The sequence below is a fragment of the Amblyomma maculatum genome, chromosome 6, assembly GCF_055883805.1.
Source record: "Amblyomma maculatum isolate TAMU_Amacu chromosome 6, ASM5588380v1, whole genome shotgun sequence".
NCBI classification, from domain to species: domain Eukaryota; kingdom Metazoa; phylum Arthropoda; class Arachnida; order Ixodida; family Ixodidae; genus Amblyomma; species Amblyomma maculatum.
Genome location: NC_139349.1, coordinates 150,904,286 through 150,917,747, shown reverse-complemented (window position 1 = coordinate 150,917,747; position 13,462 = coordinate 150,904,286). Strand labels below are relative to the sequence as shown.

The 13,462-nt window shown below is 42.9% G+C and overlaps 1 protein-coding gene and 1 long non-coding RNA gene across 2 annotated transcripts; both read left to right on the top strand.

The window, feature by feature from the left end:
• The first annotated feature begins 1,704 nt into the window (after positions 1–1,704).
• Positions 1,705–6,258, top strand: LOC146187047 (uncharacterized). Its single transcript, XM_084608169.1, has 4 exons — positions 1,705–1,947; positions 5,125–5,323; positions 5,998–6,072; positions 6,134–6,258. Exons 2-4 carry the CDS (start codon positions 5,128–5,130, stop codon positions 6,256–6,258), a joined length of 396 nt encoding a protein of 131 aa, XP_084464295.1. The 5' UTR covers positions 1,705–1,947; positions 5,125–5,127.
• A 1,437-nt stretch (positions 6,259–7,695) lies between these two features.
• LOC146187046 (uncharacterized) lies at positions 7,696–8,469 on the top strand. Its single transcript, XR_014707898.1, has 4 exons — positions 7,696–7,724; positions 8,119–8,163; positions 8,274–8,306; positions 8,427–8,469. It is a non-coding gene; the product is annotated as an uncharacterized LOC146187046 (long non-coding RNA).
• The last annotated feature ends 4,993 nt before the right edge of the window (positions 8,470–13,462 follow it).

The following is a 13,462-nucleotide window of genomic DNA, read 5'->3' as shown; positions in this document are numbered from 1 at the left end:
GGTGGCGAATGTATTTCAACGGTAATAAAAACTTTTATCGTCGAAAGCACATCCTACTCCCACCTTGGAATCTTGAACCACCCATGTTAAGAACTCAAGCAACGAAGCTAAGCGTGTTCTTGGTTATTCGTAACCTACTATTCCAAAGGCACAGAGCGCAAAAGACAGAACCACAGCACGAGGTTCACTCCGACTGCATTGATTTGTAACAGCACAAGGACGCATTTGCGTTTGCGGTCGTGATTTGAACCCGTTTCCTCGGGATCACCAGCCGAACGCCGTCACCGAGGGGCGAGGCAGTTACTGTCGCCCGTCGTGGAACTTGCTTTCTACGCTGACCGTGGCTTGTGTCTTGCAAGCATCCAAGCCGCCCCTTCGACGACTGCCTGGCGCCCGATGGCGGGAGAAGCGGGGGAACTGCTTCCAGGTACGAAGCATGGCGCTGCGTGTCCCGAAAACTGGGGCTGTAGCGTTGCTGGGAAAACAATTGGCCGCAGGGGACGGCATCCGTGGGTTGCGGAGGCTGAGCGCTGGAACATAACACGAGAAGTGGCGTTCAGTAGGCTACCCACCCCTCCCGTTCTTCGCCAGAGCAGAAGAAACGCATACACGAACAAGCGCCTCTATGGCGCTGGGCACAAGGCACGGGAACGAAATGAGATGTGCGTATCTGTTTTCCATTTTTTTTTCACGCTCATCTTCCCCGAGCAAAACAGCGCAAACTTCACAATGGACAGAGAAGGGCAGACGAGACACAGACCACGAAACACAAAACGTCTTAATGACATCTTGACACAGCTCCAAACGTCCACCAATGTCTTGTGCTAGATGAATACGTTGTAAAAACGTCTCCGGGAAGAAGTTTATTACAAAACTTTTAAACGACGTCTCCAACAAGAAGTCAGTTCAGAAACGTTGAAGGGACATTTCGAGCAAGATGCATGCTCATAAATATATATATTTCAGTATAATGATAGTCAGAACGAGGTGTAGAAAATCCCATTGCATGTTCACGTACCATACCTCAACACCGGCATTAGAGAGCTATTTAACGCGCGGAATGAACGCGATCACGACAAGCATTATTTAGTAACCTTTAAAATTGCTGTCATTGTTTTGAACATGCAGGTACATACGTATACTCGTGCGCTTAATTCTGTGCGAAGGGGTGATATACCGAGCACGATTGACATCCGTCCGACTGTACAATGCATGCTTGCTATGCTCCTTTCTTCCGATGCCTCTTTCATCTCACAGTTGTTCAAAGCGGGGTGGAATTAAGCTACGCGAACGCAAGGCAACGACTACTGAAAGTAATGTTCCCACGCGCTCGCGATCCAACAATTAAGCCCAATATCCGTCACTTCGTGCTCGCAATTCCGCTCCACAGTAAACGATTAACGAGATGCTTTTAACTCACATCTAACGACGCGTTTTCGAAGTTAAATCTTCAACCAAGCTTGTATATTGCATGAATGCAAAAGTTCGTATGCCTCTATTCTGCATAAATGCCAAAAGTTGAAACTATAAACGCCTAGCAGCATCATAAACAAAGCAGCATCTTGGCAGCCATGTTGGCAGCATACTGTGCCTTGACTTGGCTGCATATGGCTGCCTAAGTCGAGTATCTTTTTCTAAATCCTCCTCACACAAAGTTTGAAAATAAAATGCCTATCTACAAGTGTTTTAATTAAAACCAACTATTCGAAAGTTTTTTTGAAGTTTAATTTGTTAACAATTGTTTTTTAGCAATTTTGTCACTTGCCAGTTTACCGGTTTACCCGCATAGCGGTGTTGCTATCGCGTTGTTGGATTTGGCGCCTTTTGTATGCCTTTTGTTCTGGTTGTCTGGCTGGCTAGCCTCGCTTTGGCAACACCTGCTGCTATCGTCTGAAAACGGCGAAAACGGGAAGTGTAGTGCCGTATGGGAACCGTCATCCTGCAAAAGTAAGTGCTGTTATACTTGACTTGCTTTTGTGAGGCCATGAAAATACGGCGATTGAAAGAAAGAAGAAAGCCCTAAGCGCCCTGTCACGCCGGCAAAAGCACCGACGACTAGATGCAGCTGTAGAGCCACTAATGCGCAGCATAGAAGGAGAGAGTGCTCTACAAAACGAACCGTGTTTCAGTGCATCAACTGAACAAAGCCTGGTAGGTTGTGGCCGACCCTCAGCGAGTGACATCGGCCGTGCAGCGTCAACTGAACAATGTGTAGTTGATATTCGCGGTTGCGAACCTTCAACTAGTGGCTTCGGCCATACTGGCGCAGAAAGCACCTCTCGTGGTTCTTTTGAGAGCACATCAAATGAGCAGAACATTGGTGTTGATTTTATTTCCGCGGTGGGTGATGTCGGCGAGCATAATATGGAAGACATAGGTTCCACAATTATGCCTTCATTCTCAGCTACTCATGAATCGGAGCTAGCAATTGGTGACTACAGCGAACGAAGTGTTAGTGACCCTAGCTCTGAGAGCTCGGTTGGTTGTTTAGATGATCTGCTCCAAATAGCCCAGAAACTAGCGAACTGGGCGTGCGCGGAAAACGTTTCACTAAAGGCGCTTTCTTCGCTGCTCAAGTTGTTGAAGACGCACACGTGCTTCGCAGAGCTGCCTTCCGATGCACGAACTCTGCTTAAAACGCCGCGTTCTGCTGAGATAAAAAGTTGTGCTGGGGGATCGTACGTCCACTTCGAAATCGCGGAGAGCTTGAAAAGCATCTTGGGTAAATTGCCTGACAGAGCATTACTCCCGCAGAGCATCGGACTAATGTTTTTTATTGATGGCCTTCCACTCGCTAAAAGCTCCCAAAGTCAGTTTTGGCCGATCCTTGCCAGAGCAGATGACCTCCCAGGTACTGGTGTTTTCCTTGTAGGATGCTATCATGGCTACAAGAAACCTGCATCCTTAAATGATTACCTTGGCCCATTAGTCTCTGACTTACTAGAACTTTTGAATGAAGGCATTCAAGTTGGCGACAGGACATATTCAGTAACTATCAAGGGATTTGTGTGTGACGCCCCAGCGCGAGCTTTCATTTTAGGCACTAAGCTACACTCAGGTTATTATGGCTGTGGGAAGTGCCAGCAGAAAGGGGAGTATGTGGATGGGAGAGTGGTGTTCCTAGAGACAGAGGCGCCATTGCGTACTGACAGTGACTTTGCCCAAAAAAATCAGGAAGAACACCACGTTGCAGATACCCCTCTCTCTGCATTGCCAATTGGCTTAGTTTCACAATTTCCATTGGACTACATGCATTTGGTTTGTATTGGAGTGACAAAAAAATTGATATTAATGTGGATGCGAGGTTCATTGGCACATCGTTTGCCTTCTTCTTCAGTTGACAAAATCTCACAACAGCTGCTTGTGCTGGCAGGCACCCAGTGCGAGGAGTTTGCTCGTAAAGCACGATCCTTAAGGGATATTGACAGGTGGAAAGCAACTGAATTGCGTTGCTTTCTTCTCTACTTTGGCCCTTCAGTACTCCATGATGTGTTGCCCTGAAAGCTGTACTCTCATTTCCTAATTTTACATGTTTCAATAACTATTCTTTCATGCACTGACATGTGTCGTCAGTATTGTAACTATGCAAAAGACCTCCTTGTTTGCTTTGTTACGCAATTCAAGGCATTGTATGGAAAGCAGAACCTTTCATACAATGTTCATTCATTGGTGCATTTGTGTGATGATGTTGTCAACTATGGTGCACTTGACAATTTTAGTGCATTTCCTGCCGAGGATTACATGCGTCACCTGAAGAAGTTAGTTAAACACTCTAAGAGGCCACAAGAGCAGCTTGGTAATCGCATTGCTGAACGTATGGCTACTGGAACCTTCTTTAGTGTAAAGGAGCAATCTCAGCAAGAAGTAAAATACTCTCAGACACACAGCAACGGCCCACTGGTAGAACACTGCTTTGGTCCACAGTTTCATGTTGCAACTCTGCCAGACTTCACTTTGAGGACATCACTGGGCAACAACATTTGCATTGTGGCTGATTCAACTGTGGTCATGATCGTAAACTTTGCTCATGATGATCATGGGCACAAAGTGATAATTGGAAAGAAGCTGAAGGTTCTTGGTGATTTGTACACAATTCCCTGTGCATCATCCAAATTGGGAATTTTCATTGTCAGAGAAACTGACAGGCCTCTTCAGTCATGGAAGGTCACTGACATCAAAACAAAGTGTGTCCTGATACCTTTTGGAGAGTCTAAGTCTGACTATGCCATTTTTCCACTTATTCATTTAATCAGCACTTGAATGGATCCTACAAGCACTGAATGGGCAGTTGTTTACTTTGAGTGTAATTGTGCATGAAACTGCTTTACTCTTTCAGATCTTGATATTATGTGCCTGTGATGTAGGTGCATTTAATTTGATATTTGCCTTGTGTGCATGCGGCAGGCTGTATGTCTCCTTTATCAAAAACCTTTGTGAATGTTCACCTGTTGGCATGGTGTGAATTATGTGCTGCTGCTTTGTAGAATGCTTGCCATCCTGTTACCTTGTATTGCTACATGTGGCAAATTATTTGTACTGTGGTCTGCCTACTGCATTGACATGTTTTTTTTTGTGTGTGTATGTGTGTGTGTGTGTCCATGTGCCTTTAAATGGCACTAGTAGGACCCCTCTCAATGCAGTGTATGTACACATGTGGAATGGTTAGATGTGAAATGTACATAAATTAACAGAAATGCTGTTCTGGTATGTGTAGGCAGTTCATTTCAGTGGTTATTATGTAAGTCTTTTATCTGTACATTTGTGATGTTGGCACACATCTAAGATATGTGCCTATGTGTTGTACATATTCTGTGGCATCTTTTTGTGTGTTCATTTATGGTTGCTGGTATACCAGACTGAAGTCGGTTGTATCTCATTTATTTGTGTTTTTGCTCAGCTTGCAAGGATATAAGGGTATCTGTGACATTTTACTTGTGACTTTTCCTCCTGTTCCTAGTGCAGTGACAGCACACAGACATATCCATGTGCTATGTGATCTTGTGATGTTAGTGCATGTTCTGCGCCAGAATTTTTAATTTCATCTCTGGGTGTGAAAAGTGCCCTTTCTTCAGGAAGCCAACTTGATTAGCAGTAATTTTGTTTGATGTATCTATCTCTTAATAGGATATGTATGCTATAGTGCATTTTGTGGAAGGAAACAGTGTTGCTGTGGGGGCATCCAACTGGCTTGTAGAAAATGGCACAAAATGCCTTTGGCCCACAACAAAAAATACTGCACTTATCCAAAAGCTCGTGAAGACACGACTGGAGCTTGACGTCAATTCTTCTGAAGTGTATGATGTCAAGGCGATCAGGAAAACAGGTACGACACAGACAGCATTGAAAACTAATCTTCGTAAATTGTGACCTTCTATTGTTCTTGAATACGTGAAGTTATAGCAAATGTAATGTGCCATTGGGACTATATAATTAGGACTTCCTTCCTCCTCATGGTTTTGCAGAATATTCTTGTTCTTAAGACTGATATGCTATAGTTTGATACAACTCAAGAAAAAAAAGTGGCAGGTGCCACTCAAAGGAGGCCGTTCAGCAATGACGTCTACTGGTTTTTTGAAATTGTTACGGTTAATCCTTCGATTGTCTTGTACTGAGCTCTTGTTTTCCTCAATTGGCTGTTGTCCTCAACTGCTTGGCACTGTGTGTTACTGCACTCCAAGGCAGACAAAGGTCCGCCTCCTTCCCTTTCACTTCTAGCCTTTGCTGTGGAGCCATAAAAGCTGTCTATGAATATAACACCTCTAAGTGGAGCCTTGTTTAATGATTTTAGGAGCAAGACCCAGTGTTTTCTTGAGTTATATCTGACTATGCAGTTGAACAATTTGTTAGTAAATGTATGCCATAAATTTAATTGTTGCAATTCTTTATACTTCTACAAATAGCATAAAAATATAAAATTACATTAATGAGGAAAGCAGCACATATTTGACATTGCCAAGCTTTGACTTTATTATTTATAAGTGTCACTCTCTATTTCAGCATCGTATGATGAAGCAAGGCGAAAACTGCCAAGAGCAGAATACACTGATGATGAGAGTGCAACAACGGATCAAGGTGAGTGTGTCTTTAATTGTGCTAAAGATACCTTTGTCTAACATTTTAATGGTTTTCACAGAGAAAGGAAGAGGCAAGCGGCGAAGGATAATTTTGAAACCATACTCATCTGACGAGTCGGATCAGTCAGAAGTGGGAGCAGAGGAACTTGATGTACCAGAGGCACCACTTCAGTTGCGAAGGTAGTCAGTTATGTATAATGTAATGTGGCTGATTTTTACATTTGGTATCTTTAACAGGAATGCTCTGATAAGAGAGAAGAATGGTAAGTTTATTTGCATTTGACATACGTTGCTACTTTGTTGGAGGCAAGTCTGAAACTTGAGACTCATAAGTAGGGAATAATTTGAATGTTCTGTGTTAACAGAGGAGGGCTAATAAAGTGTTCTAGACCTTTGGTTTTGCTTAGATATGTTACCTCAGTATTCACAAACTTTAAAGCCTTTAAACTTCAGGATTGGACACCACGGTACGGTGACCTTTGGCACATTTTTTTTTCCAAACTCATGCAAACATGTTTACTTTCCTCCATTACTCTTCAAATAGTGTTCATTTGCTTTTCAAGGTTAGTAGTGAAAGGCTTGCTGGGCTGCAGTGCACGCAGACATGGATGAAAGACAGAAGCCCACATAAATAAGTATTTTCCTTTAGTTCTCGTCCATGTACACTGCAGTGTAAGAATGAAGCCACACTGTCTTGCCCTCTGAGCATCCTCTTGAAACTTCATTTGCTTATGGACAATGATGGAACTGACAACCAAACTATATACACGTCTTTTGGTTTCCCAATACCCAATATAGGAAACAAGCTATGTGCAGCATCTTCCTCTAATCCTGGTAAGAAGTTAACTGCAGGTACTGTTTTGAGAGGCCTCATAATCAAGATATACATTTTATGTCAAAATGTGCAGGAGAAAGTCATTTAGCATTGGCTGCATCACCTGAGCCACACCGTACTGGTGAGGGATGCCCATTTTGCATAATACTGTTTTGGTAGATATTGTAAATATTGGTAATTTTTTTACTTCAAGCTTTTTCTTGTTTTATTTTCTTGCAGATTCACTACAGCATGCAGCATTTCATTTTGAAGGTAATAGAAAATGGTCTCGTGGCATACTTTTTGGCTGATACTGGTGATATGGGCATCTCTTTTTATGCTTTCGACATGATAGTGAAGAAAGCTACTTGCATGCTATTCTTTTGTCTGAGCCTTGCCATAAAGGTAAAATATTAATTTTGCGTGACGCTGTCTTAAACTGTTGTATACGTGTAATTTCATATATTATTTTTGTTTTCATGCGAATTAGTTGCTGCAGCTTGTGTATGACTGTTTCAATGGCTATAAGTGATGTCTGCAATATGCTGCTGAGCTGCCTTTGTTCGAATTATATCTTTTGTTCATAGTGTATCTGATTTATGAAGTAATTAGATAGTTAACCTGTAGGGTGTTATATAGTAGTAATAGAGGCATCACAAACACTAATCAGTGTTTGTAACTGTATTTGCTTTTCTTGCTTCTCAGGTACAAGCACATTTGTGAGCGGCATTTTGAGGTTCTGCTGCTGACTTATTTTTTTTTTCCTTTGTCATCTCTTTTTTTCTTTTGTTTGTTCCTCACAGACTCGCCACAAGGACTTCGGTTCAGTCGACAAGGTGAGCAATAGGCTGTCATGCATCCTCAGATATATGTGTAATAGTGCCTCTCTAGGTGGCTGCCAATAACTACTTGCTTGCAGATTCACCCGTATATTGATGAAGGCCAGTAGCACAAATTTAGTGTCCTTCAGTGTAATGTGCCTCACAGCAAGCAGTGCAGATTTTGTAATTGAAATCCATTTATCATCTGTTTAACCAGATATTGCTACTGATCCTCATAAAGAGCATTGCAATAATAGCACCAAATTTGCTTGCCGATAACTGAACCAAATATCTTTCAATATCAGCAAATAATACTGCAGTCAGATTTGATGCACTAATTTCATGCTCTTTGAACTGGCAGTAGTCATCATAACTATCTGTGGACTGAAGTATGAGTTTGTTCTTTCAGGTGAAATGAGCAGAGCTCGATCAGTCAACCTCACACGGGAAGAAGGTATCTGAGAGGAATCTTATGTTCATTTTTTTCTGAAATCTTGCAAACATTAATTTTTTTTCATGAAAGGTCTTATCAGTAGTACATAAAGCATAAATATTTTTGTGCAGAGCCTTGGGTGTCACAAACAGAAAGTTGCCGTGGTGAGTCAGAACGGCTCATACTTGCATGCTGCAGCTTGCATGTATGCATTCTGTATGCAAAAGGACTGAGCCACTACGCAAAGACTGCAAGTAACATTAATTTTTGCTTTTAACATTTAGGAAATGAAGAAAGTTCGGAGTCCTTTGGGAAAAGGGAGATGGCTTGTAAGTGCTCTTGAAATGATGCTTGTTTTCTGCTTATTTTGTGCCAAATTTTGCATATAAATGTAGTACTGTGTTTGTGTCTGTTGAACCATTATTTAGCTCTATTTGCTTCCTGCTTTATTTTTGCTCTCGCCCAGTGCATAATTTTTTCAGCTTTATTTTATTTCACTCGTTTAACCTGGTGGCATCTGCAAAAACACCAGCAGTTTTACAGTTTTCCATCTGGCCAGCTTTTGCTTTATATTCATTGTTAGGGAAACAATGCCAATTGGTATATGAAAGAATGAAGAAATATTTACAGGACAGCTTTTCATGCATTGTGTGCATACTTATTTTTAGTACAGTCACTTTGTATCCTTTCCCCGCAGGGGGCACCTGTTAAAGCAGGTGTTTGTGTGTTTTGTGCGACACCACGGACCCCGAGCACCCACGTTTAGCCATGCGTGGCATCGTCGTGTCTGGGGAAAAGGGGATCCTGGTGGTTGAGCCGATGCCGAGTGTTTGGACCTTTAAGGCCCCTCGGCGGAGGCAACACACCACTTTGGCCCACGCTTCCCATAGACGGCACCTCCGGGCTGACCCACCCGGGGGGAACCGGCAGTCGCCTTTTCCTATCCTCCCCTCCATCTTTCACTTTCCTATCTTCTATCCTACAGCTCTCTTGTCTTCTTCTCTCTTCTTGGATTCTTCCTTCTTCCGGGCGGCTAGGGTTAACCGTGTGTGGTGTAACTACCCTGGGTTACCCATATTAGGTTATAGTTACTGTGTACAGCTGGCGAGGGTAGGACTTATTTAACTCCTGCCCCGTCCCCTTGTTGGGCTCGATGGTGGGTGGCTGGCACTGTGACCGAACAGCATACTTACTTTATGGCTTCTTCAAGACAAAATGATCGCCAAACAAAGAAAAGGCGGACCGAAGTAACCTCTCAATTCTTTAATGAAAAACTAGAAATATTCCCCAAGTTCCACGTTATCCACAGTGAAAAACCAGAAAAGCCAGCCCGCATGGTGTCTCCCTTCATCGTGTCCAAGTCTCTCACACAAGCCCTGGGTCCAGGATACAAAGTATCCAAGCTGGGCAGTGGGGACCTCCTGCTTGAAGTCAAAGACAAAACTCAATATGACAACATTCCAAAGCTTGAGTCGTTTGGGGACATCCCAATTGTAGTGTCTATGCACACATCATTGAATACTGTCCGTGGCGTGATATCTGAGAGCGATTTCTTGAACCTCACAGAAGAAGAAATGCTTGAGGGGCTTAAAGAACCGCATGTAACCAATGTCCACAGAATAAAAATAAGAAAAGATGACAAAGAAATACCCACTAAGCACCTTGTCCTAACTTTTGCCACCTCCACACTCCCCGAATCTATTGAAGTAGGATATATCAAAGTGACTGTGCGACATTATATCCCCAACCCCAGACGCTGTTTCAATTGTCAAAGCTTCGGTCATGGCTCACAGAGCTGCCGTGGCCGTCCAAAATGTGCAAGATGTGCTGGAAATGACCACACCTCTGAAAACTGTGCAGCTGTGCCACGTTGCGCCAACTGCGATGGGGAGCACCCTGCCTACTCCAGATCATGCCAAACTTGGAAAAATGAAAAGGAAATCATAGCCATAAAAACAATAGAAAACATCAGCTTCAAAGAAGCGCGCGAAAAACTGAAAAAGAAAAACCCATTCGTTTTTACAGCGAAGGCAGACTACTCCAAGGTGGCGCGTGGGGGCGACACGCCACGCTTTAATCTGGCTCCTGTCCAGGCAATGCCTCAGACAGGACCACCCCCGCCCCAGGCAGGGACAGCGAAAGCTTCCTTGCCATCTGCAAAACAGGGCCTACCGGTCTCACAACCGCCAGCCCAAAAGGCTTCCCTTCAGAAGAAGCCTGAAACACAAGCACCCGCAGCTGACCAGCGGACGTCCAGCGCCTCCGAGGAAACGATGGACACTAGTCTTAGTTCGCCGCCGCTTCTGCGCCGGCACAACTCCCTTGAAAAGAAAAAAAGGGACAAACCCCGAATAACGGGCCCTGAGAGACCCGAAACCTAAATTTTTAACTCTCAACAAAATCCACCTAATATGGCGTTCCTCATTCACTGGAACTGTCGAGGTCTAATTAACAACTATAGTGATGTAAAAGATCTCTTAAACACGTTCTCTCCATTCGTCATCTGTTTACAAGAAACAAACCTAGGACCTGAATATAAAAACATCCTAAAAAATTATAAAGTCTTTCGGTGTGACCGGGAGCAGTCTGGTAGATTATCAGGAGGTGTCGCTATTGTTATCCAGAGTGGTGTCGCAACCAGACAAATCAAGCTCAAAACTAAATACGAAGCCGTAGCTGTTACCACTTTGCTTTTTAAAACGATAACGATATGCTGCTTATATCTTCAACCTCATTCACCAGTAAACCTCCATGACTTAGAGGAGCTTTTAGACCAGCTGCCAGAGCCTTATCTGGTAGTTGGTGATTTTAATGCCCATTCATCTTTTTGGGGCAGTGAATTAACAGATACTAGAGGCCGCATATTAGATTTTATATTATGTAACAACGTATGTTTGCTGAACACCGGAAAGCAAACATACTGCTCACCAAGGTCTGGAAAAATGAGCTGTTTAGATCTATCCCTCTGCTCGCCATCGATTTTTAATTATTTTAAATGGGACGTGATAGACAACCCGTATGGAAGTGATCATCTACCTGTTGTTATTGAGCTTTTATCTTCTCCATCAATCATCCCTTCTAAACCACGTCGCTGGAAGCTTCACCTAGCCGACTGGTCATTGTTGAAATCAGAAGCCAATTTAGAAAACATTTTTTCAGACAGCCTCAGTGTAGATGAATTAAATGAGCTTTTCACGACCCGTATCCTTGCTGCTGCTCACCTTGCTATCCCCCAGTCCTCGGGCAAAATACAACCAAATCATAAACTGTGGTACACACAGGAATGTAAGGAAGCAAAAAAAAACAACAAAATAAAGCCTGGGGTGTCTTTCGCAGGTACCCAACGCACGAGAACCTATTGAACTTTAAGAAAGCAAGAGCAAAAGCAAGATATATTCGTCGCAGCGCAGAGAAAACATCTTGGAAAAACTATGTTTCATCTATAAACAGTTCCATCACATCCAAAAGGGTATGGGAACAAGTTCGCAAACTAGATGGTACCTACTCCCCCTACACAGTCCCTCTCCTAACCCCTCCAGGTGTGCAAACTAGCTTGCAGGAGCAGGCAGATATACTCGGTGAGCATTTCTGCAGAGTGTCTAGCTCTAACCACTACACAGAATCATTCTTAAGATATAAAATCACAGCTGAAAAACAGAAACTCCCAACTAGCGGTGGCAGCAACGAACTGATTAACAGTTTAATCACATACAAGAAATTCATAGAGTTCTATCTACTGGCAAAAAGACTGCCCCAGGCCCCGACGAGATACATTATGAAATGTTGTCCCACCTCTCTGAGCCATCTGTAGAAGCCCTTCTAAAGTTTTTCAACAAGATATGGGTAGTAGGACAGATACCGGAGGCGTGGAAAAAAGCTCTTGTTGTACCGTTTTTGAAGCATGGCAAACCACCAACTTCGGCCAGCAGTTATAGGCCAATATCATTAACTAGCTGTCTAGCAAAATCATTTGAGGGTATTCTTAATATTAGATTAATGTTTATCCTAGAATCCCAAGAGCTTCTCGATATTCATCAGTGTGGTTTTAAGAAGGCATGTTGTACAACTGACCATCTTGTCCGTCTGGAAAATACCGTCAGAGAAGCATTCATACACAGACAGCACTGTCTAGCGGTCTTCTTCGATCTTGAAAAGGCATACGACACAACATGGAGGTTCGGAATATTGCGTGACCTTGCAGACTTGGGCATCCGTGGGAGAATGCTAAACATCTTGCGTGATTTCCTCTCTAACCGCTCATTTAAGGTTCGTCTAGGCACAACTATGTCAAAAACATTTATCCAAGAGAATGGCGTACCACAGGGATGTATTTTAAGTACTACATTGTTTGTTGTAAAAATGAATAGTATAAGTAAAGCAATCCCAGAGTCTGTTATGTATTCACTCTACGTTGATGATTTGCGAATTGCCTGTACATCATCCAACATATCATCCTGTGAGAGGCAAATACAGATAACATTGAATAAGTTAGCTACATGGGCAGACAGGAATGGGTTTAAATTCTCCCCTCAAAAAAGAGTAGCTGTTCTTTTTTCACTGAAGAGAGGCCTACAGACAGATCCAACTTTATACCTAAATGAAGCTGTACTGCCAGTAAAAAATAAACACAAATTTTTAGGTATAACTTTTGATAAAAAATTAACATTCCTGCCTCACATAACTAACCTTAAGAAGAAAGCTTCTAAGTCCCTCAACATACTCAAAGTTCACTCAAAGAAGCACTGGGGATCCGATCGAACATGCCTTTTACACATTTACCGCTCTCTTGTACGCTCCAGTTTAGATTACGGTTGTATTGTGTATGGCTCCGCGAGGTCATCATATCTAAAGCGATTAGACCCAATACATAACCTCGGCTTACGTCTTTCTAGTGGTGCATACAGAACATCCCCCATTAAAAGCATCTATGTAGAAACAAATGAACCCCCCCTTGCCGACAGGAGGAGCATGCTTACATGTGAATACATACTCAGGATAAGATCTTTACCAAAACATCTCTGTTTCCCCTTAGTTACAAAGTGCCCTTCCAGAACACTGTTCATAAACAAACCCCATGCTATCAGGCCTTTACTACTCCGCTTTGAAGAAATATGCAAAGATTTAGGAATACTGGATGCACTTCCAACTGTAGCCCAGAGACAGTATCCATTTCCGCCCTGGTACAGCCTTCCCTCTACATGTGACCTCACACTGACAGCCTTCCGAAAAAATCAAACAGCACACGAACACATATTACAGGAATACCTAGCACTACGAGAGAAGTATATGAACTTCACAGAATTTTTCACAGATGGATCAA